Source organism: Corythoichthys intestinalis, chromosome 21 (genome assembly GCF_030265065.1).
Source record: "Corythoichthys intestinalis isolate RoL2023-P3 chromosome 21, ASM3026506v1, whole genome shotgun sequence".
Classification (NCBI taxonomy): Eukaryota; Metazoa; Chordata; class Actinopteri; order Syngnathiformes; family Syngnathidae; genus Corythoichthys; species Corythoichthys intestinalis.
This window is the reverse complement of record NC_080415.1, coordinates 11139148-11165573: the sequence shown is the minus strand read 5'-3', so window position 1 is coordinate 11165573 and position 26426 is coordinate 11139148. Positions and strand designations below refer to the sequence as shown.

Here is a 26426-nt window from a genome sequence, read left to right as displayed (position 1 = left end):
TGATAAAGCTCACCATCTCATGGCAGGACATCTAGCAGTTGGGTGGTTTGAGGGGAAAGACTATTCTGTTGACTGCAATTCATCAAGCTGTGATTCTCTTTTGGCCGTGACTCACACATTACACTTTTTAATCAGGCAAATGCATCCTATATCCCTCCACACATCTGCTCTTCCTGTCATGAGATTTAAAATGAGTATTTAAGCCATGATTGACAGCGAGTAATGATATTGGAATAATAAAGCAGCTGTGCCTGAACAATGTATGATCGGAAGCGTGGTGCCAGTAGAAGTGATGTCCAGCTGTTGTAGCCTTGTCTTTTTTTGTTCCTTTTATATCAGCTTTTTTCGCTCGCTCTCTCTTTTGTGTGAATCATACCCATGAGAGAGAGACAATTAAGCACAATGTCTTAATTTTTACTTTTTGTGGTTGGAGCAGTTTCACTACCTTCAACATACATACAAATGTATTACAGTTGTATGGTCCATCACATTGGCCTATTTGTATGCACATTTCATTAGGGCCCTAGCACCAAGTGATACAAGAGGCCTATTGTATTGCTAAGGATTATCTTTTTATATATATATATATTTTTTTTTTCTTGTTTTGAAGTTCCAATCCAGGCTCATGTTTGCCTTTGTTCTTCAAATTTAGCTTGGCAGAAACCATCAGTGCACTCTAAAGTAAAAAACTGGTAAAAATATGGTAGTGACACCTAGTAGCCCAAATGGTTATCGATATGCTCCCACCAAGATAAAGTGAGCCCTCGTTGTTCGCGGTTAATGGGGTCCAGAACCCGCCACGATAACTGAAAAACCGCGAAGGAGCGCACCCCCCCCCCCCCCCACACACACACACATATTATTATTATTTTATTATTATTATTTTTTTAATTATTTTTTTTTTTTCTGTGTATGTATTTTTTCAGATTTAGCATTAGAGATACATATGAGATGTATTTTCACTTTTTTTCCACAATGTATAATTTAAAAAAATGTATATGTATATTTTAATTAACTGTTTTTAAGCACTTCAAATGTAATAATCATCATAAGTTTTAAACATGTGACTGTCACACCGAATTATTTTTAAACAACAGTACAGTAGTAGAAAAATGCTTGGCTTTATTAAATGCTTCATTGAGTGAGTTCACTCAAATCATTTACACACAATGAGTTGCCACAGCAACTGTTTAACAACTTAAACCATGATTGATTCATGCGTCGCTTTGAACTTTTGGCTTACAAGCATGGTGACAAGATCAAACCCAAACAGCTGTCAATATCGTTAACTTTAATAAGCAACTCCAGTGCATGGGCTGACGAACAACGAGCAGGGAGAGGGAGGGAAGGAGGGAGCGAGAGTGAGACTACGCGATCTCCTCAGGACAGCTCATCTGTATTTTTTATTCTTTTTAAATGAAAAAAAAATCCGTGATGGACTGAGGGCGCGAACTTTGAATCGCGAAGTAGCGAAGGTTCACTTTATATTGTTTTTAAAAGGTGTCACTCTTTAGAAAAAAATAAATAAAAGTAACCCACAGGTTGGTAACAAAATCTTCCATTAGAATAGTGTCTAGGTTAGCTTACTGGCTGCCAAATACGGCATTAGACATCCAATTCATTTTGACTGGATTGGACGTCTAGCGCCTTCAATGGTACTGAAACTATAGAGCAGTCACAGCCAGTCCTGTAGGTATTTACAGGTCAATTCCTGTTCATTCAGGTTACTTCCTTTTCAGTAACTCAAAAACGAACAGTAAGTGACCTGTAAATGCCCCCAAATCAACAGGAAGTGACCCGTAAATGGCTCAGAAGGAAAAGGAAGTGACCGAAAATTAACTCATTGCCTGGAATTGGCTGCCACTGATGGTGTAGGTACAAGATCGTCAGTCACTCGACCTAATGGCACCCAAGACAACATATTGATGACACAATAATAAAGTTAAACGACATTTGTTTGAGGCGCCATGTGTTTTTTTCTCATACAGTAAATTACCGATTAACAATTTGCCCTTCAGACCCCGTGTATTGGTCATTCCTTTCTGAAAGAAAGAAGAAAAAAGAAGTCCTGTGCTAAAGAGAAAAGCAATCCCAATAACAAAGATTTTAACATGTATTTTACAAATGAAATGCCTCAATCTTTTTTTTCTTCTTATGAACGGTTTTCAAAAGCTTTATTGGTGGATTTTCTCAAGTTAAAGCGCCACACAGAAATTAATAAATTTAGTTGTGTAAGCAGGATCTGTGTATTATTATTATTATTTAATCACAGGTGTTTTAGCTCATTTCAATTTATTTTATTTAAATGGGCTATTATATTTTATGTATATATAAAGTCTGTATATTTTATGTTGTATAACTTAAGTTCCTATGTGAATATTAGTTCCTGCTTGTTTTGTTGTGGTAGGAGGGTTTTGTATTGAACACGGGGCCATGTTGGTTATTATTATAGCAGAGAAGACAGCAGTAAATCAACAAAGAGTCAACTGTGCCCCGATCTACCACTCAAGAGATCTGATGGACTCAAAAAGTGGGTTACGATTGCATATTAGGCTACGTTCATACTACAGGTTCATACACCAGGTCTTAATGCACGAATCCGATTTTTTGTCATATCTGTTTTTATGGCGTGCCCGTTCAGACTACCTTTGTCCATTGAGACCATTCAAGTATTACGCATGCGCACTAATTCGCAGTCCGACAAGCGCTGAGCAAGACGACCCGCATGCGCAGTAGCCTCAAAACAATTGACCACACATGCTGGCTGTCATCCGTCATTCCAGGGATATCATATTTTGCTTTTTAAAAAGAGGACACAAATAACAGACATAAATAATCCCAGTTTAGGCTTATATTCAAAATATATGGATCGATAGCATGCACGCACTGTCCGTGCATGTCACACACATATACGCGCAGTTTGCCCCGACTCTCGGCTGCCGTGGCGTCTCTCTCGCTTTTTGATGACGTAATTGCTGCATGAATTCCGGTTTGAGAGACTGGACAGTACAGACCGCCGCGACAGTCTGGAAAAATGTGGCCCAGATCGGATTTGAACCACACATGAAAGTGACCCAGATCGGATTTGAAATGGTCCAGTTCTATGCGACTTGTCACGTTCAGACCGTCAAGTTAATGCCTCACTCGAGTCGGAAAAACACGAAAAAAATCGGATTCGTGCATTAAGACCTGTAGTATGAACGTAGCCTTTGTTTGAAAATCGACCGGATCCACCGTATTTTTACACGAGTGACTTCCAGTCTGCCCCATCCTAGGTACCGGTAGTAGTATTGACGCAGGAGGGTCACGTCTCTCGTCAAATAATAAACTCTGCCGTTCTTTTCACGTGCGTCGTGTTGAGCCGCTTCTGGGACGCGTCTAACACGCGGCCGCACTGCGACTGGTGTGCATTGGCTGATTGACTTTAACTCCCGCGTTTCACTGCGTTCTCACGGCGGCCACGTTGTCGCGCCGTTGACGTTTCTGGGTTATACTGTCCTACTGTGTTGGTCCTCATTATAGTAGAGAAGATGGAGTAAATATAATCTACACAAAGAAACTGTAACCCGATCGACTCACAGCCTCGAAAAGTAAGGGTTAAATTACGTCAGAAACTTGTTCGTTACGCCTCCGTTCCGAACCGAGCACCACGTACCGAAACGGTTCAATGCAAATACATGTACCGTTACACCCTTAATGAAAATAGCTTGTTTCTTTGTTAATTAGTTGTTTTGTAGAATATCTTTCAATGATTTCCTAACTCATGTATCAATAATTGTTGTATCGCCATCGTGAGATCGTAATAATGAGCTTTATATCACAAATTGTATCGTATCATGGTTCCCAGCCCCATTCCCAGTTGTGCGTAGTCTGTTCGAATGACTGACCAGAGAATTGATTCAATTAAATTATTATTTGTGATATTAGTCAAAGATCGCAATTAGGAGTGGGGACCTCTTGGTACCTCACGATACGATACGATTTGCGATACAAAGCTCACGATAACGATGATCTGATGATATGGCAATACTTCGATTATCGATACATTGGTCAGCAAATCCTTCTACGATATTCTACAAACAACTAATAAACAGAAAAACAAGCTTCTGCTGTGAATTGGAATGAGTTTATCATTAGATGTCCAATTCATTTGAACTGGAAGGGTGGCAGCGAATGAACATACAATGAACGAATGTTCATTCGCTTCCATCCCTCCCACTTCAAACGGATTGAACGTCTTGCCGGTAGTGGCAGCCAATGCCAGGCAATGAGGTAATTTTGGGCCATTTACCTGTTAATTTTCAGTTACTTCCTGTTGATTTTGGGGTATTTTATGGGTCTCTTCTTGTTTATTTTGAGTTACAGAACAGGAAATGACCTGGAAATCACCCAAATGAATATGCAGTAACTCAAACTCAACAGAAAATGACCTGTAAATGCCCTAAAATGAACAGCAAGTGACCAGTAAATGCCCTGAAAATCGGACAGAATGACTGAATGCTCTGGTTTCGAATGAACGAACGTTCCCACTCTAAATGGATTGGGCCTCGAGCACCGTCAATGCAGCCTTAGAGTTAACTGAGACACTATTATGGTGGAAGATTTTTGTAGCAACTTGTTGGTCCATTTTTTTTTTTTTTTTCAGATATTGACACCTTTTCAAAACGATATCTCGATTCTTGGCAGAAGCATATCGATAACCTTTTGGGATTCAAAGTATCACGATATATCACCATTTCGATATTTTGACACACCCCTAATCGCAATCCTAATAACATGCAACACGCCTACCAACAGTGCACACATTTTTTTCAAGAGTTTACCCGCTGTGTAGTTCACTTAATTTGTGATTTTACTAAATCAGGCCTTTGTAGTCATCTTTAATAATTTTTTCCTTCTCATCATCTAGGGACGAAAGTCTCTCTGGAAGTGACATCACGTCAAAATTGGAGCCGGCTTTTCTCTCCGGACTTCGCTGCACTCAGCCACTGATCCGTGCAAAGTTTTTTGAAGTATTTGATGCCTCCATGAAGCGGCGTGTCTACGAAAGGCTCCTCTACATCTGTTGTTCTCAAAACTGGGAGGCAAAAGGTAGCCACTTCTGGATCAAGCAGTGCATCGAGGTAAGCAACATATCTGGCAATATGAAAAGGTGTCGTTGAGTCAAATCACAGCTCGGTTTTGACAGTTTTAGTGTCAGCTTGCAAGATTTCTGTTAAGGGCTTTCACTAAGCTTAACACTTACGCATATGTGCTTATTAGCTGCTACTAGCAGTGTGTGAACGCAACACCATCATCGGCACTAGTTGCCAGGGATCGATGCTTCCGTCTATCACAAATGTCATCAACCTGGCCGACAGCCACGACCGCGCCGCTTTCGCCATGGCGACGCATGTCAAGCAGGAGCCGCGCGAGAGGGAGACGAGTGAGACCAAGGAGGAGGTAGGACACGCATGTGTCAAGAGATGCACTGTACCACATCAATTAGCACGATATCCAATTAGGAACGTGTGCAACATGCTCTCATCCTGAGTGTGGATGAAATCGTTGCTTTTCTTCACACATTCACATCACATCTTCTCTCTCATACATTAATGTCAAGTGAATGTCATTTCCATTTCCTCTCCGGTAGGATGTGGAGATTGACATAGAATTAGCACCAGGTGACCAAACCGCCATTCCCAAGACTAAGGACCAGTCTGAAAGGGATGCCGGCAACCAATTGCACATGCTTACGAACCGCCACGACAAGTTCCTCGACTCTCTACGGGAAGTCAAGGTATTGCCGTCGTTGAATCACAACATTCACAAAATTATGAAACTGACATTTAAAGTGCGTACGACAGGATAAAAAGTCTTATATAGCGTTATTATGTGAATTAGAATCGCATTTTGAGACGATTCGACTATATACAACAATTTGGAAAAGCGCAGATGACGAGAAATTAGTCTTTTAATCTGCCGTTTAGCCACGCCTACCATTATAGGGCTCTAGCGTCGCCAACAGGAGGAGTCATGATTTCATCTGATTTAGAATTCAGCCCATTGAGGGGGAATTATTCCGAATGAGGAAAATGTGACGAAGAGAGTAGCAAAATGTAATTGTTTCAATCTCTTTACTCCAATATTTTCCCCAATTGCTAGATAAATGGTATGGTCATGACAAATAAATCTTGTGCTTAAATGGAATATGAAATATTAAAAATGCTTGAATTTAGTACGACATGGCAAAATTACTCCATAATGCTCAAAACTGTCGACTTCACGATATTAATAACAATATTTTATACCACTGTAGTTAGTCCGGCTTTTGTGATTTCCCTGCTCGGCTTCAGAGAATGTAAACAAACCAAGAGGCGTGACAGCTAGCCGATATGCTAACCCGAACCGAGTGACGTCTCAGTCTTATTTTCGCTTTTTTAAGCGAAAAATCACACAAACTAGCCCGGCTCATATCACACAGCGGCGGGGTTGTTGATTGTCTTCCCCAATGGGCAACCCAGTTACAGCGCATTCCTCTGCTGCGGGCAGGAGAGCTCGTTTGCGGGGAAGCAGCTGGGCAATGACGACATCTGAGGAGCACGCAGCTGCCACATGTTTAAGACGAATATGGCGTAAATTAATGCTTAACTACACCGCGAAGACGTAAACAGTGTGAGTCAGAGAGCGGTGTGCAGTTGTTCTGTGCAGCTAACAAGGCAGGATGTGTCTGAAGAGAACTTTTCTACATGTCCGTCCATGATCAAATGTAAGTAAATATTCCTTTATTTAAAGAAAGTTTTTAGTGTTTACTTTGTAGTCGCCATATTCGTGGGCATTTTAACACAAAGTTGAAATTTCTGATGGGGTAGAAAATTTGACAGAACTCCTGGCACACGAAGACTGCAATAAGGAAAGTATAGCGCTCTCCCGGTGTGGGGTGTGTGCGACAAGCCGCCGGTCGTCGGCCAAGTGGCATCAGTGGAGAAGGAGCATTGTCAGCCACAAAATGCAAGCCACCTCCGTATTAAAACATGTGCCATGATCCCAGTATTTGACATAATACAGAACACGATGTTTACTCACTTCCTCTTAAATCCAATGGTCCCACAATTGTCGCACACTTGTTTTGGCCGATCTCGGGGTGAACGGGAACTTTCTGAAACCCAAAAAGGCTTACGCCTCTCCCTGGTGCACCTACAAAAGCCCGCAGCGGTTTGGCTGGCGTGATGCAAAAAGTAAATGAATTGATCCGCAAAATCAGCTGAATCCGCAGTCCATCTGCATGCTATAAAGCAATGCTGTATTGTGAGATGCTGACCCGGGTGATGTCATATTCGTATTCGTCCTAAACCCGAGGCTGGAGCTGGAAATTACTCATTTTCATGGCGCGGGATTCAAAAATTGAATATATAAAACGATCGCTTCCACACACATCCAAGCGGCCCATTTCATTCAGGAGCATAAAACACAGCGTGAAATATGAAATAAACATGCTTTTTGGTGTCATACGCACTTTAACCATACAGTAGAATTTGAAACTCATTTCAACCTTGTTGTTTGTTAGACTGGGGCGCTGCTGAATGCTCTTGTCCAGCTGTGTCACATCTCTACTCCTCTGGCTGAGAGATCTTGGGTGCAACTCTTTCCTCGTCTCTGGAAGATTCTTTCTGACAGGCAGCAGCATGTGAGTATATTACCGTGAGCGTCTCTAAGCTCAGCACTGGGACTTGGAAAACATTCAGGCTTGCATTATGAAATCTTAATTGTCCGTAAGGACCAAATGGTAGAACGCCACATGCAAAACACTGAAATGGTCACACAACTATGACCTTCGTCTTTGCCATCTCATCACACGTGATTGTACTTAATGAGGTTCATTTATGCTAAAAATGGAAATGAGAAGCCGAGGAAGAAAGCTTTAATGAGCTGAACTAACAACCAAATGAATATGGAGTATTTTGAGTGGGGTTGAAAGGCCTGATTTTAAGTGATTGAGCTCTTCAGTGTCTGAGAGATGCAGTCATTAGAATTAAAAAAAAAAAAAAAAAATCTACGTGACTTCCAAGTCACACATGCTATGTGTGTTTATTTGAATGGATGTGTCTGTGCCTCATCACATGATACTGTGACAGTTTATGGTGAAAGCAATAGCACTCCATCTCTGCTTTTAGCGTCACTTTCTGAAAAGAAATTTCGTGATCAATTGGTCTTCATTATTGCTAGCTTAATTAAAGTGACCATCAACGCATTAAATATTCAATGCTGTCAGTAGGCATTGCAATTTATAGTCAGCAGCAATGCATCATTTATTTCTGTGTGTGTGCTGTGTTTGTGATTCGTCTACAGTCCATCTGCTTGATGAGGATTTGATGATTGCGACTATGAACTTGGAAATCACATTTTCGCACATTGACCCATTGAGTGAAATAAAAAAGACCGCATTTTACTAGGCTACACAACATTAAATGGTTCATAATTCACAAGGGACAAACCTTGAAAAAAACAAATGCTTTGATACTAATACACCGATACCACTTTATCAGACTGCCATGTTACTTACGGGAACATGGAGTACAAGCCATGACCTCTGTAGTTGCTATCTTAATTCGATGATATTATCAAGGAAGAACCAACTTATTTCCAGTGGTTGAATGTAGTGCTGCAACGATTAATCGATTAACTCGAGTATTTGATTAGGAAAAAAATATTCGAATTAAATTTTGCTACTTCGAGTTTTCGTTTAATTAAAGTGGCGTTGAAATGGCAAATTTTGAAAGTGCTTGTTCTTAGTTTTATTGATTTGGGTGTATACACTGCCCTCTTGTCTGCCTCATTTCACATGGCTGAATCCAGCTGCTCCATGTTAAGAACAACATAAGCTAAGTTTTTGTTTGAGCTAATGTTTTTTTTTTTTTTTTTTTTTTTTTTTTTTTTTTTTTTTTTTAATGCATTCGTTATTTAGTTTCTGTGTCTATTTAGCCATTTTTTATAGGAATATCTGTCTGAACCATTTGTTATGAACATTATTTAAAAAAAAACAAAAAGTAAGTGTTTTATAGCATTTAAGCTAGCAGACTTTTGCAAGCAAGTTGGCCAATTGTTCTTTTGTTGTACATAGATCCTTATTTATTTATTTATTTTTATACAGTTTGAGGCTCAGCTCAGGTATTTCATGTCCCTTATCCGATTACTCGATTATTCGAACTAAGTAGTTCATTGATTAATCGACTACTAAAAAAATCGATAGCTGCAGCCCTAGTTGAATGTAACAGAGTAAAAGTATTTCGTTATTGTACTGGAGTGCATTTTGTTTTTGTAGTTGAGTACAATTATGAAATGGTAATTTTTACTTGACTACATTTTACAGCATGTATCTGTACTTTTTACTCCACTTCTTTTCAAATTGTCGCCTGCATTACACATTACTTTTGTTTGTTTTCTTTTTTTCTCATTGTGAATTGATAGTTCGTTTTATGTCTTCGGCGCAATCGATTAGCCCCGTTAAACTATACCGAGAATGACCACTAACGGCAGCAACATGAGTACAAGCAAGATTAGGCAGGTGAACAAGATATTGACCAATAAAAACCACCGCACTCTTGTACAGTAGATGGCGGTATGCACTAGTGTTGCACCGATACCATTTTTGGCCCCGATACCGATACCTGGCTGGTATTGGCCGATACCGATACCATACCGATACCACCCCGTATATATATATATATATAATTTTTTTATTTTTATTTTTTTATTTTTTTCCCTAAAGAGCTACATAATTGGATGTGAAATCATTGCTATCAAGTCTTTGTCAGGCTGTTGCTTACCTTTGCAAAATAGGAAAAAGACTGGTAAAAAGTATAATACTAGCCCAACAGTAAGAAAGTAAAAATCAGTTCATAATAATAAACTCTGAATGAACTGAGTAAACTTTTTTTAAACCTCTCAAAGGCCAAACAGTGCAACTTTCATGAAATTATTGTCACATTCTGCTGCTGGTTAGATTATGTTTTGTTGCTGGGCTGTTAGTGGGGGCGTTCCTGACGTCGCACCTGAATCCAATGCGGGCTCATCAACGCAGCATTTAAGCACGGGTGAGCTCAGAGAAGGCTGCCGAGATATTTGCTTTGCTGATCGCCATTTGACATCTCGCACTATAGTCTCGCTACATTTGCTTGTTACGCCCCTGCGTTGGGTTTTTTCTGTTAGTGTGCTGCACTCGTTTGTAACCTCTACCCTGTGCAGGTATTTGAGTGTTTTTATTTTGGCTTTTTGGCTCGCTGCCTATCGTCTTAGTTAACCTTCGAGTTTGTAGTATTGAGCTCCGTCGACCTGCTGTCACGGACTCCTTTTGTTATTTCTACTATCCCACGATTGCGTGTAATTTTTTGTTTGCAATTAAACCCTTGTACGTATCCCCCGCTTGTTGTCCGCTTCGAGGTCCAACCTTGTTTCCGCATTTGCGGACGCTAACAATTATAAGTAATAATAATTGACCACAGCATCCCGTCTCTCTATTAGCCTCCTTTTTTCGGGAGGGGTGGGGGGAGTCCCTTATTTCTATTTCTAAAAGGTGGCAACCCTACTTTGGAAACAGGTCCCAAATTACTGTGGCATTTCTTTCAGTAAAAGACAATAAAAGTAAAGTAGACGTAGTAAACTGACCAAAGATTGTTGCTCCGGTCCTGCGCCCTTCCTCTGGAGAGCAGTCCTGCTCTTGCAGGCTCAAACTCGTTGTGTTCGTTCACGTTTCGTCTTCAAATGTTTTATCAGGTTCGAGGTATTGAAACTGGCCGATTTAACTCCACATCTCGAAACTTTCAGGCCGCAAATCTTGCATGCAGCCATTGATTTTAATTGACAGGATTTCTATTTTGAAATATTCCCCGACCGCCGCCATGTTGGCAGCGCCGACATAGCGGCCTTGTCATTGGTCAGGAGTGGCTGTTGGCCCGTTCTCATTGGTCTGGAGCAGGCCAATAGCGATAGCTGCTTGGTGTTTACATGTCATCACACAACACAGAGACAAAGTGTAGTGAGCGCCAGGAGAAAAATAAAGGCTGCGGTCAAATGTTAAAATAATGGACCGGTAAACGGTAAGTGACACGAAAACGGTATTGGTTCATAGATAAGCCGCACCAGACTATTAGCTGCAGCTGTCCTCACTGTATTATGGGATGTGTACTCCAAAAGATATTAACCGGTAACACTTTATTCGATAGCGGCATCACACGACTGTCATCAGACCAAGTAGAAGCTTCATTTGGCCATCACTGCTCCCTTGGGGGAGACAGTCAACCTCTTCTGCCACCTGCTGTCAACACTGTTGTTGTCCAACATGCCTGCTAGCATGCATTTCAGGTCTACAGATGTAAATATCGATCAAAATTTGTGTAATGTGCTAATTATTTATTCAGTTACTGTTCCAGTTGTTTCATTAATTGCTAGTTATGGTATTTGGTAACACTTTATTTGACAGTTGCCCCTTAAGACATGACACTGTCATGAGCATTAATGAATGCAAATTATCTCACTTTTGAATGGATGTAAAAGATCCGAGCTGGTCATAAATGGAGTTCATAACATAATTCGCCGGATGACACTTAATAACATCTGTCATAAGCATTCAGGAATGCCCATGATAGTGTCATGTCATAATTATCTCTGTTTTATGACAGTCTTATGATGTCGTTGTCAAATAAAGTGTTACCAAATACCATAACAACATTTACACCTGTAGCACTGCAATGCATGCTAGGAGGGATATGTTGCCTATTAACCCAAATAAATCAACAAATAAGCTGCAGGATTAAAAATGAAGGAAAAAAGCGCCTTATAGTCCGAAAATTACAGTGATATAAAGATACCGAGTGTCAATACACAGCTGTGAATGGCCACACCTGGATTTTGGGGGGATTTCATGGGTGAAACATGGTAATATAACAAGTGTTGCGATGCAGAAATCGCAGACATCAAGGAGTGGTCGAGATTTTCTTTTTCATATATTTACCCTTTTAAACGTTTTTTACATTTTTTTTGGTTTGGATAGATTATCATCTAACATATCGGAGAAAATACGACAGTAACAAAAAAAAATACAATTAAGCGATAGTTATTAGGTAGATATCCGTGACTTTTTTACAGACACCATTTTTTTCATTGTGACGTAATTTGTTTAAAAGTTAAAATATGCAAGTGAATTAATTTTTAAGTCGTTTTTTTTTTTTTTTTTTTTTAATCAAAATGTTAGACATCAATTAATGATTCTAAGCTAAAAATGACGGACGTTTTGATTAATAAATATAATTACCTTCGTTTTATGACTGGGTTGAAGCAAAAGAGGTTGCGCCACGTCCGCAAATGGGGATTTCCAGAGTAAAACAGACAAATTAAAAATAGTTCGGGAGCTTAATGTGCCATGAATCTGCTATGGCGGCATATACAACACAATAACCACAACATTTCTTTTGGCATAAAATACAGCAGTTTCCTTTAAAGAGGCGTGCAAGAGCAGAAACTGCTTTTGCAGTCTTGTCTGGGTTTTCCGCCATATATATACACACACATATTACATTTTTGCATCGGAATAAAATACTTTTACTGACTAATTTCCCTGAGGGAGCCCTCCGAATGGATTAATAAAGTTTATTGAACTGAATTAAATTATACATTGTCATTTTTTGCATCTGTATCGGTACATTTACTTAAGTAAAAAAATATAGTGAGTACTTCATCCACCACTGCTTATTTCTACAAACATTTGTACATCTTCCTTTCTCACTCTGTCACTATACCCATCTCCACGATGGAATTTTTCGTGCGAGGGACTAGTAGGTGTTATGCAATTACAGCATGAGATGAACCCATTATTTTTGTCATTGCTATTATATTTGCAGTTGGAAGTCTTGCAAACATGAAGTTTCTCTATCCCTGTCGGAGTTCTTCTCCACACTGCTCAATAAAAATAAATGCCATTGTATGCGAACTTTAACTCGTAGGATTAGATTGTCTTGCTTTATTGCTGTACTCTACAAATTGTCTTCATACAAATAATCATACAACATAATAATTTTATGAATGCTGTATTACGTCACCTTGAAATTATTCTTACCACTGCAGGCATTATCTGGAGAAATGAGTCCTTTCCTGTGCAGCGGGAGCCACCAAGCCCAGAGAGATTGTCAGCCCAGTGCGCTGAATTGCTTTGTGGAGGCCATGTCTCAATGTGTGCCCCCCATTCCGATCCGTCCCTGTGTGCTCAAGTACTTGGGCAAAACACACAACCTCTGGTTACGATCTACTCTTATGCTGGAGCAGCAGGCCTTTGAAAAGGGACTCAGTCTTCACAGCAAACCTAAGCAAAGTACAGAGGTCTATGAGCAGGAGAGTATCACGCCACCTCAACAGGTGAAGTGTTTGATCATCCATTTTAATGTTTCAGCATCTTTTTATGCTAAGTACTCAAATATATGGCATCTTTTTATTTTTTTTAAAGGAAATTTTAGATTCCCTGGCTGAGCTATACTCACTGCTCCAAGAGGAGGACATGTGGGCAGGCTTGTGGCAGAAGAGATGCAAGTTCCCTGAAACTGCCACTGCCATTGCCTATGAACAGCATGGTTTTTTTGAACAGGTGACGTGTTAAATGCCTCAATATGCATTTATAATACAACTTCCTTAATATGTCAAGGCTCTTCTTGGAAGCTTAGCCTAAATATCTGTGTGTTTACAGGCTCAGGAAAGCTATGAAAAGGCCATGGAGAAGGCTCGAAAAGAGCATGAGAGGAGCACGGTTTCACCAGCTGTATTCCCTGAGTACCAGCTCTGGGAAGACCATTGGATACGGTATTCAATTTGTTCAAATGATATTTATATACATATATATATATATATATAATTACAGCTTAAAAATTAATTAATCGTAATTAATCGCAATTTATTGCAATTCAAACCATCTATAAAATATGCCATATTTTTCTGTAATTTTATTGCTGGAATGGAAAGATAAGACACAAGATGGATATATACATTCAACATACGGTACATAAGGACTGTATTTGTTTATTATAAAAATAAATCAAAAAGATGGCATTAACATTATTAACTTTCTGTTAAAGTGATCCATGAATAGAAAGACTTGTAGTTCTTAAAAGAAAAATGTTAGTACAAGTTATAGAAATTTTATATTAAAACCCCTCTTAATGTTTTCGTTTTAATAAATTTTGTAAAATTTTCAATCAAAAAATAAACTAGTAGCCCGCCATTGTTGATGTCAATAATTACTTACACAATGCTCATGGGTGCTGAAACCTATAAAATCAGTCGCACCCAAGCGCCAGCAGAGGGCGGCAAAACTCCATAAAACACAATTAACAAGAGAGCGTTTCACTGTACTGCAGGGGTCGCGTTAACCGAATATTTTCCGTCGTTGACCGGTTTTTTAAAACGGTGACGGAAAAAACTGAAGTCCATCCGTCATTTTGACAGGTTGCAATTCACACCCCAGACCACAGGGTGGCGAGTGAGCATATTAATTAGCTATTGTCTCTCTTGATGCATGACGTCGTTGGCCTTACTCGGAAAAATGGCAAGGCAACAGTGTTTGCCTGGCACGGCCAGACTGTTCTCCCTGTATTTTTCAAACACTGAGAGAAAAGTCTGGGACACAGCCTCTCGAGTAGGTACAAAATCAATCGACAAATCAGATTTGTTTATTTGCGTGACGTGTTCTTCACGAGCAACGTCACTGTTGCGCGCCGAAAGTCGTCTCTACAACAACACGGATGGCGAACGGGAGAGCCGAGAATATGTTCCAATCCACGGTAAATCCAGTTTTAAATGAGCTAAAACACATTGACACGAGACATTGACAACAGTCTGTCTCGCGCGAGCCTTGTTGAATAAACTCCGTTCTCCTCGTATGTTTACTTCCGCGCGCAAGTCCCTCGTCCTGCCCTCGTCGCTTTGCTAACGGCACGTCTGCCCGTCGCTGATTGGTGCACTCCGCTGTCTGTTTGCCTCTTGTTAAGCTTGTTCGGACAGAATATTAATTAAAAATGAATGAAAACTAAATACTATTGAGTATGTCATTATTATCATTTTAAAAATGTAAGTGACGGGTAAAAATAGATTATGACCGGATTTTTATGACACTGTCAGTCAAAATGACAGACAACGAAAAAGACTAGCGCAACCTCTGCTGAACTGTCATTTAAATCTGTCTGAGCGGTGCATCTGCGTTAATTGCGTCAAATATTTTAACGTAATTAATTTTAAAAAATGATTATAATTATATATATATATATAAATATATATAATATATTATAATTATATATGTGTGTGTGTATATATGTGTGTGTATATATATTGTGTGTGTGTGTGTGTGTGTGTGTATATATATATATATATATATATATATATATATATATATATATATATATATATAATATGTGTGTGTGTATATATATAATATAGCGGAAAACACTCAAGTGACTTGAAGTTCCGAGACCCCCAATTTGGCCACATTTCAAAATTGTCCCATATGCATGTGTGAAAGCTTAAAATCTCGATTTTCTGGGGGAAAAAACATTTTGAACTGGAGGGCATTTAAAAAAAGTTTTTTTTAAACCCCTAAACCGTAACTCGAGTTGAGAGCATGAGAGTGCATAGTAAAAGACACCATGATTTTAACAAGATATTATCGCGTACTTACCTTACCAGCCGGAATTTTGGGGGGGATTTTATGGTTGAAACACTGTAATATAACAAGGGTTGCAATGCAGGAATCACAGACATCAAGGAGTCGTCGAGATTTTCTTTTTCAAATATTTACCCTTTTAAACGTTTTTTTTTTTTTCCTCCAATTTTTCTTTGTTTGGATCGATTATCATCTAAAATATTGCGGGAAAATGTGACAGTAACCAAAAAAAAAATACAATTAAGCGACATTTATGAGGTAGATATATCTGTGACCTATTTACAGACACTATTTTTTTCATTGTGACGTAATATGTTTAAAAATGTCAAATATGCGAGGGAATAATTTTATAAAGTCGTTTTTCAATTTTCTTTTTCTTTTTTTTTTTTTTTTACAAAATATTAGACATCAATTAATGATTCTAAGCTAAAAATGATATACATTTCAAATATTATAACTAGAAATACATTCACACACCTAGGATAAAAAAGCCCCCTAAAAAAGCGACTTGCAGCTGTAGTTGGAGCAGAGGTTGCGCTAGACTTTTTCGTTGTCTGTCATTTTGACTGACAGGGTCATAAAAATCCGGTCATAATCTATTTTTACCCGTCACTTAAATTTTTTAAATGATGATAATGACATTGTGGTGACCTTTCGTTTGGCATAATTCACCTTCCGTACTTGTGTGTCCATTTGGCCGAGCGCGTTACCGGCTACAACAGTCACGTGACAGAGACACTTAAGAGCCGCGCACGGTCCCCTCACTATCCACTCGCTCTCGCTATATGATTGGCCGAAGAGTCGAAATGCTCTCCCGTGAAATGCCTGTTTAAAAATGTTCCCGTTGTTACTTCTTGCGTTTGCTTATAAGTGCCCATTTAAAAAGGAAAAGCGATGGATGATACTACACACAGATCGTATTATTAACAAATGTTAAAGTTGTATAATCATATAGCGAGAATAAGGAACGTCACTGACAAGCGCAGGCCTCCGCGAGTGGATAGTGAGGGGAATAGGATAGTGCGCCTACAGCTAACAAGACTCTTAACATTGCATACCGCTTCAACATATTCAATAGTATTTAGTTTTCATTCATTTTAAATTAATAGTCTGTCCGAACAAGCTTAACAGAGAATCCACACCGTGCCATAACACATCAAGTAGATGAATATGTAACTTTTTCTCCGCAGTGACAAAAACAGCTGACTCTGGCCCCAGTAGGTAGGTAGCCTACCATATGTAGCATATGGAACAATGAAATTAACAGTTCACCTGCTGTGGCCTGAACGTAGTCTCACACTTTCCTCCTGGTGCGCATGGACTTGAATTGCGTGCCCGCTTGTACAGTCCCTGTTTTTTCACCTCTTTTATCAACACCATCGTCGTTTTGGGGCTTTTTGAAGAAACTGCGGACACTCAGTTGCCTTGACATTTTTTAGAGTAAGGCCAACGACGTCATGCATCAAGAGAGACAATAGCTAATTAATATGCTCACTCGCCACCCTGTGGTCTGGGGTGTGAATTGCAACCGGTCAAAATGACGGATGGACTTGTTTTTTCCGTCACCGTTTTAAAAAATCGGTCAACGACGGAAAATATTCGGTTAACGCGACCCCTGGGGGAGAGTACTGCAAAAAAGTAGGTGGGACTGAGCTGTGCAGCTATGCCCTTTTTCAAAACCAAAATCAATCTTCTAATTGGGCCAATTCGACCAAGTGTGCCAAAATCCGTGGCTTTATAAGCTGCCTTAGTAAATACACTTCCTTTTAATAGCGAACAAAGGGTCGTCACGGCAACAGGCAGACATGTGGACATGGGCCATAAAATGTTGTATTAAAAAAGGTCTTGAAACTACAATGACCAACCTGAAAAAAACTGGACATGTATAAGTAAAATGAGTGACTTTCTGTTGGCACTAGTTGCCCCTGTAAGGTTTATGCAACTTACCTTATTTTTATGGCTGGGTTGAAACAAAAGTGTTTGAGCTGTCTGTAAACGGGGGTCTCCAAGGTAAAACGGACAAATTAAAGATAGTTTAATGCGCCATGAAACTGCTATGGCAGCATGTTGTTCTATCAAACACAACCGTTCTTTTGGCTTAAAATACAGCAGTTTATTTTAAAGAGGGGCGCAAGAGCAGAAGCTGTTTTTTCAGCCTTGTCTGTGTTTTCCAAGGCAGTAAAAATAATGCAGATACAGTGGTACCTCGACAAACGATCGCGCAACATACGATATTTTCCACATACGACCATTTGAACTTACAAAAAAGGTCCAGGAACGATAAATTCCCACTGTATATTTTTAACATGCACAATAATGTCAAAGTATTTAATTATGTAAATTTTCATACATCATTGTGTGTGTGTGTACACTGATGGTGGTGAAATGTCAGATTTTATGATCCATCTCATTGAAATGGTCAATTCGCTTAATGCAGTCTATTTCTCCCTGTTGAAGCGAAAGATTCTTCTCTTCCGCATTTTTTTAGTAATTAACATTTGTTTTGCATTGCAAGACACAAACCATTTAAAGTCAACATGTTCTCTGTTATGTCCAGATGTTCTAAGGAATTGAACCAGTGGGAACCTTTGACAGAATATGGCCAATCTAAAAACCATTCCAACCCCTATTTAGTGCTGGAATGCGCTTGGAGGGTTTCCAATTGGGCTGCCATGAAGGAAGCTCTGGTGCAGGTGAGGAGTACAGAGTTACTATTTCAAATCAAGTCTCTTCACATTCACGTGTACCCATGATGTGCTCGCTCTGAAATTGTGGCCTAACCTCAAAAGGCTGGATGGAATAAGGCTATGTACTAGAGTTATAATCTAGAGTCCCTATAAAACACATCACTGATGGTGCGGAACGGTTTGAACCCGGTGAACAAGAGATTCCACTCCACTTTTCTTCATTTTATTCCTAGAATTGAGTGTAATGTTTTAATATCCCGCAAAGATATTTTGTCATTGTCGGGACGTAACTTGATATTCAACCATCTTGTCACTCAGCAACCTACTAGGAGAATCCGATAGCTGTGGAAGTGCAGCTTGTTAATTTATTGGCTGCATGTTTGCTAAGAGGAAGCATAGACGGATGGAAAGTGTGTGATAGTACCTGACATTTAACAAAGAATCCTGCTTTGCTCTTTCAAGGAGACTTGGAACCAATCCATTGAGCTGATGTGTCCTAAGGTGACACCTAATTAAATTGTCTGGATGGCAACACCAACTCTACTTCATCACCTTCTTGTGCCATTCCTCTGTTACCAATTTTAACTTTTACTTTTCATCTTTGCCTGTTCATTTACATCCTTTTACCTAATCTTCCACTTGCCCGCAGTGTCCCGTCCTACCTTTCCCTCTTGCTCTGTTAGCCACTAATATTTACGACATCTCGGCGTGTGAATAATTACCCTGGCATCTGCTGCGGGCTGATTTGTTTTATGGTGGCGAGGATGGGAGAGGCTTTCCTTGCTAGCTCAGAAGTGGAATCCAAATGCCCCGGCTTTCAATTAAAGCTGGCTCTTGATAAGGCCGTCGTTGTCTCCGGGACATTCATCAAGCGTCACCCCTGATAACTGTGCTCTGACCAATCACTGTAATTTTCTTAGCAGCCCATGCAAATACACACCAAAGCTTCCATAGCACCTTTCAGCCACTGTAGTCGTGATACTCCTCATTTGTTTTAAATTCAACACCTAAAATACAGGTTTGACTTTGAAGTCCCCCTCAGGTTACTGTTTGTTTTGTACTAATCAACTCAGCATTTTAATTATTAGCAAGGCCATTTCTTCTCCTGTGATGTCAAACCTGTGAAGTTGATTAGTTTTAAGTATTAAATCTCCCGAGGCACCATCTGACAAAATGAATTAGAAACCATGTTATTGTTTCGTAATAATAGTGAGTTATCCACCTTTTACCATTTGTACTTTTCAAGTTCTATGTGATGTTTATATTGATACAGCAAATAACTAATTCATATTAAAACATTTTTTCCAAGAAGAAATGATACTATCAGTCTCATACCAGTTTTCAGGATTAACTTGCGTAAATATGAATAATAAACTATAAGAGAAGCCGAATGTTTTGTAAACTAAAAATGTTTCTCATTTAAATTCACTGGTCAACGAAAAAGAAAATGCAATGCCGCACATTGTTAATCATGGTCTATTTTGTGTTTGTTGTTCACGCTGGCTATTCAACCATGAACACATTGAAATTCTGTTTACATATTCATGACCAGGTGGAGATGAGTTGTCCCAAGGAAATGGCCTCAAAGGTGAACATGCATCGAGGCTACCTGGCCATTTGCCACCCAGAGGAGCAGCAGCTCAACTTTATCGAGAGACTAGTGGAGATGGCGTCCAGTCTCGCTATCCGGGAGTGGAGAAGGTTGCCTCATATCGTTTCACATGTGCACACGCCACTTCTCCAGGTAAATGATGCAAAGTACACAAAAGTGTTGTTTTTGGCAGCCCTTTTAATTTTCGTCTAAGTCTTAGTCTTTGGGATGAAAATACTTATGAGTCTTTGTCATATCTCAGTCATTTCAAAATGTGTTCGTCTTTGTTTATTTTTCGTTGAAGAAGACTCGAGACAAATTTAGTCTAGTTTTAGTCGACGAAGACTCAACACTCATGTTTTCGTCTTTAAAAGTTTTAGTTCAAAAATAAAGATTCCCAACAATTTCAAAAGAACATTGACAAATAAAACAAAACAAAAACATTCCGGTAGTTTAAGACAACACTCACTATGCTAATGCTAACGTTAATGCTACGCTAACAAGGTGGGTAGTAACTCGTTATTTACTCCGTTACATTTACTTGAGTAACTTTTTGAAGAAAATTTATATCTAAAAGTAGTTTTACTAAGCCATACTTTTACTTTTACTTTTACTCCTGTAAAGTTGTTAAGAAAAAAACGCTACTCTTACTCCGCTACTTTCGGCTACACTAGTTGCTATTACATACAGTATTACATATATATCTACATATTAGATGTGCCGTGATGTGTATGAGATGTGTATTTTTTTTTTTTTCTAGAGACGCCAACAGTGGCTAACCAGTTTCACCATTGAGGCGTCGCAATAATAATCACATGACTCCTTCAAACCAATCAGGTTCAAGCTTTCCGTTGCTTGCCTATGATCACGCCAGCATGTTCAATCATGTGGCGTCTGTAAAGCAACGTAAAAAAAATCAGCATTTGACAGAGTGCGCCGGTGTCAACATGACTTTGAAGCGCAGATTTTAATCTCCCAGTTTTTATTTGACCACGGACTGACAACGGAAAACCGGAGATAACATATTTCCTACTATGATGCTAAAAGAATCTTATCTCCACTAGAGGGCGCTCATAGTCTTTGGACGGATAACGCTTTTTTCTGTAAATTTCCTTCTCTTGCCGGAATTAAATGTTTTATTTTGTTGTTGTTGTTGTAATTCTTTTGCTTAATGAGTTTATGTAATATGTTTTAGTCCAGTATAATAATAACAGTTCATATACATTCTGCTGTAAAAAATATACAGTATACCATTGTTTAAAAAAAAAAAAAAAATCAAACATCTAAAGCAGTTACTCACATTGTTACTCATTAAGTATTCTTTTCACAAAATACTTTTTCACTTGTACTTGTGTACATTTTTTGGATGACTACTTTTACTTGAGTAATATTATTTTGAAGTAACACTAGACGTGCTAGTAAATTTTTGGCTCCTCTACCCACTTCTGGCTACGAGTTACATTTAGTGTGACGATCACTCAGCACCGACCTTTAAAGGATAAAGTAACATTGCATATTCTCTCTTGCCAAGATCAAATCTTTTCAACACGTTTCAAGACACGCATGTCTGGAGAGGGCACTGGCAGGTGTTGGGGTGGGCGCAACACATCACATGAGTGACAGAACTAAACACTGTTACAATTAGGGGTCTGACAAAATATCGAAATAGTGATATATCGTGATACTTTGTATCCAAAAGGTCATCGATATGCTTCTGCCAAGAATCGAGATATCGTTCAAAAAAGCTGTCAGTTTTTTTTTTTTTTTTTTTTCCTTTTATAAAGTAACCAACAAGTTGCTACCAAAATCTTCCACCATAATAGTGTCTCAGTTAACTCTAAGGCTGCCATTGACAGTGCTCGACGCCCAATCCATTTAGACTGGGAACTTTTGTTCATTCAAAACCAGAGCATTCAGTCATTCGGTCCGATTTTCGGGGCATTTACAGGTCTCTTGCTGTTCATTTTAGGGCATTTACAGGTCATTTCCTGTTGAGTTTGAGTCACTGCCTATTCATTTGGGTGATTCCCAGGTCAAGTCCTGTTCTGCAACTCAAAATAAACAGGAAGTGACCCATAAAATGCCCAAAAATCAACAGGGAGTAACTGAAAATCAACAGGAAAATTATCTTAAATGGCCCAAAATTACCTCATTGCCTGGCATTGGCTGCCACTGACGGCCATCAACGTTCAATCCGTTTGAAGTGGGAGGGATGGCACCCTCCCAGTTCAAATGGATTGGATGTCTACTAGTGATAAACTCATTCCAATTCACAGCAGAGGCTCGTTTTTCTGTTTATTAGTTGTTTGTAGAATATCCTAGAATGATTTTCTGACCAATGTATCGATAATCGTTGTATCGCCATATCGTCAGATCATCTTTATCGTGAGCTTTGTATCGCAAATCGTATCGTATCGTGATGTACCAAGAAGTTCCCGCTCCTAGTTACAATGTACGGATGCAGGCTGACTACTCACACAATTTCACACATTGTTAGCATATGACTGAAACTAAGGCGCAATTTCGCTCGTCTCGTCAGACAAAAACTGGCATTCGTCTCGTTACGTTTTAGACTCCCAAGACACGTTTTTAGTTCGTTATCGTCTCTTCGTCTTCGTGAAAAATGTATTCGTCGACAAAATATTTTCATCATCGTTGACGAAAACAACAATGCTACACAAGAAACTGTTGCATATGCGTGTGTACAGTATATGTTTTATTTTCTGGAAATGAATCATACAGACTGATGCTGACGCTTAGAAGCCAGCAAGAATCAGTTTACTGTGCTGAGCACTGAAAGATGCGTGTTGCGAGACCATCAGTCGCCTTGAGACATTGCGTTGTTAAGTAATGCTGATAACGGCCTCTATCTCCTCCCCTCATTCCCATTTTGTAAAATTTAGTTAGATGAATAGATGATGGGGAAAAAAAACCTTTAAGCCTCTTTAGTTTCTCCACAAGAGATTAAAATAGACAGGAGAAAAGATGAAATGGGAGGATGGGTGAAAAAGAGAAAGCTGGGTGATGGAGTTTAAGGACGATGGGTCTGAAATGCTGAGAGAAGAGAAAATAAGGAAGAGGGAAGAGTTAGTTTAGTAGTAATTACTTCCCTGCCATAAGATAGCATTTGATTAAATACCTGCAGCAGAATTACATTTACATGATGAATGGCATGGTCCTGAGGAAGGTCAGAAATGGGCCATCAACTGATATGAACTGATAATTGTGAATAAATATTGTATTACCCGTTTTATTTCAGTTGTCTGTTTGAAAAGTAGGCAAGGTAGACTTCATCCCATCTCTTATTCGCTGCATTTGTCCATACAAAATTGGAATGCAAATTAGCTGACTACTTTCTTTGTTCTTTGCACACATGTGGGTGGGTGTTCTCGCATATGTGCGGTCCATTTATTATCTCGCAAAAGGAAAACAAGCTATTTATTCCTCTACAAGCAGTCTAGCAGCCAACTGTAAATTTTCGTTCTAAACTCTGTCCTACATTCACAATTCAGTGAGTGCTTCAAAATGAGAAGGCCAGACTCTGCAATAACAGAAAAGATTTTAAAAAATGAAGTTATCGTCAAATCCTGCCTCCACACGGCGTCTGACAATCAGTGGATGATCACCGACTCTATCGACCGGGAGAGCTGGCGTTAATATTGATTGAGGAGTTACTATAATGGAATGATTGATTATGTGTTCATAAAGTGGCTTTAGGACAATCAATGCAGCCTCTTTTCACAAAATGAGTTAGATTACCTTGCTTATCAATTTTACTTTTCCCTCAAGCTCCCCCTCTTTTTCTATTACATCATAATAACAAAAGGGTTTCAGGAAAAATATATTTATTGATTTTCAACAAGTGTTTTAGACCACTCACATCCTAATGACATATTTCTTTAGTGAAACTTATGTTTGTTTGCACTTGCCAAGGTCTGTATTGGATACTCATCTACTAATCAATAAATTTGACATCTCAGACTTTATATTTTACTAGTCCTGTTAAATAATTAGCATATTGGGATTAAGTTCATTATTTTCTGTAATTTACTGATAAACATTAGACTTTCACATATTTTAGATTCATTACACACAACTGAAGTAGTTTAAGACTTTTATTATTTTAATATTGATAATTTTGGCAAAAAAGTCAAGAAAAAACAAAAATCGCTATCTCAAAAAATTTGCATATTTCATCAGACCAATACAAAAAAAGGTTTTTTTTTTTGTTTTTGTTTTGTTTTTTGTTTTAATACAAAAAAAGTCAACCTTCAATTAATTATATCAGTTATGCACTCAATACTTGATCGGGAATCCTTTTGCAGAAATGACTGCTTCAATGCGGTGTGGCATGGAGGCAATCGGCCTATGGCACTGCTGAAGTGTTATGGAGGCCCAGGATGCTTCAATAGTGGCCTTAAGCTCGGTGGGGAGGGTTGAGCCTTGCAGCAGCAAGCGAGGGATTTCTCCCTGCAATTTTGGGACATAAAAAAATAGCTAGTACCGTAGGGACCGTATGACGGAAAATTTTTGCGGTTTTGAAACCGTGAGTTTCGTAGCACGGTATACCTTGAAACAGGTTATCGCCGCATGTCTAAACCAAACCAAGTGATGACCAACTGATCAAGTTAAATCCAAATTGTGATTGGTGAGAATGCGGTTACATGATTAGAATTGGAAAAGTCAGTAAAGGGTTGCTTATATCTTTGAATAATCAAGATGTATTTTTCTAGGTTTTCAAAGCTGTCATCGCTGAAATGTTTGGAGCACAAGAAAGATCTCGCAGCCTGTGTGAAGTTATTCCGCTTGACTCTTTTAAACAAATAAAAAAAGTCCAAATCTTTGCTAATGATTTTTTTGGGCCACTGATAAAGTCTTGATATTTCATGTGAGCAATTCTTCTCTACACATCAACGTAGTATGATGAACCTCGCGGGTAAATCGTTGAAAATTGTTGTGAAATAAGGCAAGAACAGTTGATGCTATGGAGTGCTGGTGTGGCATTTTGTAAATGGCGTCATCAGGCAGAGGCTGTCAGCGAGGAGCGTCCCATTTGCTAAGGTTTTGCTATGGCGGTAACTCAAAAACTACTTGGTCAAATTTTTTTGTTTTGTTATGGTTATATAAATTTTGAGACCACGAATGATGCATTCAATGAAATTTCATCGCGTAATATCTTCTAGAGTTGAACTTTTCATTAGTCCCTTAAACTCTAATCCTCTCCCTAGGCGGCACAACAAATCATCGAGTTGCAAGAAGCCGCTCAAATTAACGCAGGACTGCAGCCAGCCAACCTAGGTCGGAACACCAGCCTCCACGACATGAAAACTGTGGTGAAAACATGGAGGAACCGACTTCCCATTGTGTCTGATGACTTGTCCCACTGGAGCAGCATTTTCATGTGGCGCCAGCATCACTACCAAGGTACGACTCGCGGCCTCACTAATGTGAGTTGTACATGGGTCAGATCTTTACTAACCCTAACCCTAAGTACACACCCTCCCTTGTGGTGCTATTTTTCCAAATATCTCAGATTTTCTGAACATTATGATTTCAATCCACTTCATTTATACATGACAGCCTTGAAAGTGTATTGTTCTCTGCTACTGAAATTGATTTTTTTTTTATATATTCCATTGCTGTGCTCCATTTGCTGTACAATATGTTCATGTCCCTCAGTGCTTTGCTCTCCTTTGATGGTACCTGGATAATAAATAGAGGCGCCATTCGTACAACTTTTTTTCTCTGTGTGTCTGTAGCCATAGTGACGGCATATGAAACTAATACCCAGCATGATCCAAACAACAATAATGCCATGTTGGGAGTTCACGCGTCAGCATCTGCTATCATTCAGTATGGCAAGATTGCGCGCAAACAAGTGAGTCATGAATATACGGTACCAACTTTAGAGCCGTCTAAATGTTTTTCAAAAATTAAAAACTGTTCTTTGATTTTTTTGTGCACATATTTAATGTCATTTTGCACTGTCATACAGGGTTTGGTAAATGTAGCACTGGACATTCTGAGTCGTATCCACACCATCCCAACAGTGCCCATTGTTGACTGCTTCCAGAAGATTAGACAGCAGGTTAAATGTTATTTACAGCTGGCTGGTGTTATGGGCAAGAACGAATGCATGCAGGTGAGATTTTGGAATATTTGTGCTTGAAATGACATTCATATTTAACCAATAGCTACCGTATACCTATACTTATTATATTCGAGCTGTCAAAATTATCGCGTTAACGGGTGGTAATTAATTTTTTTTAATTTATCACATTTAAATATTTGACGCATTTAACGCACATGCCCCGCTCAAACAGATTAAAATGATAGCACAGTGTAATGTCCACTTGTTACGTGTGTTTTTTGGTGTTTTGTCGCCCTCTGCTGGCGCTTAGTGCTCACTGGTATACTGATATAACACGGACAAAGCGGGACGATTGTTGGCAATATTCGCCACATTTTCGCT

General features: G+C 39.1%; 1 protein-coding gene across 3 annotated transcripts in view; it reads left to right on the top strand.

The window, feature by feature from the left end:
- trrap (transformation/transcription domain-associated protein) overlaps positions 1-26426 on the top strand; it is a 217868-nt gene that overhangs the window by 123011 nt on the left and 68431 nt on the right. For all 3 annotated transcript variants that reach the window (XM_057825941.1, XM_057825940.1, XM_057825939.1), the window contains 12 exons: positions 4910-5123; positions 5263-5442; positions 5633-5779; positions 7547-7666; positions 13099-13386; positions 13475-13612; positions 13712-13824; positions 18234-18369; positions 19916-20107; positions 25183-25378; positions 25714-25832; positions 25950-26096. In XM_057825941.1, coding sequence (XP_057681924.1) covers positions 4910-5123; positions 5263-5442; positions 5633-5779; positions 7547-7666; positions 13099-13386; positions 13475-13612; positions 13712-13824; positions 18234-18369; positions 19916-20107; positions 25183-25378; positions 25714-25832; positions 25950-26096 — 1990 coding nt within the window. The remainder of the gene's footprint in view (positions 1-4909; positions 5124-5262; positions 5443-5632; positions 5780-7546; positions 7667-13098; positions 13387-13474; positions 13613-13711; positions 13825-18233; positions 18370-19915; positions 20108-25182; positions 25379-25713; positions 25833-25949; positions 26097-26426) is intronic.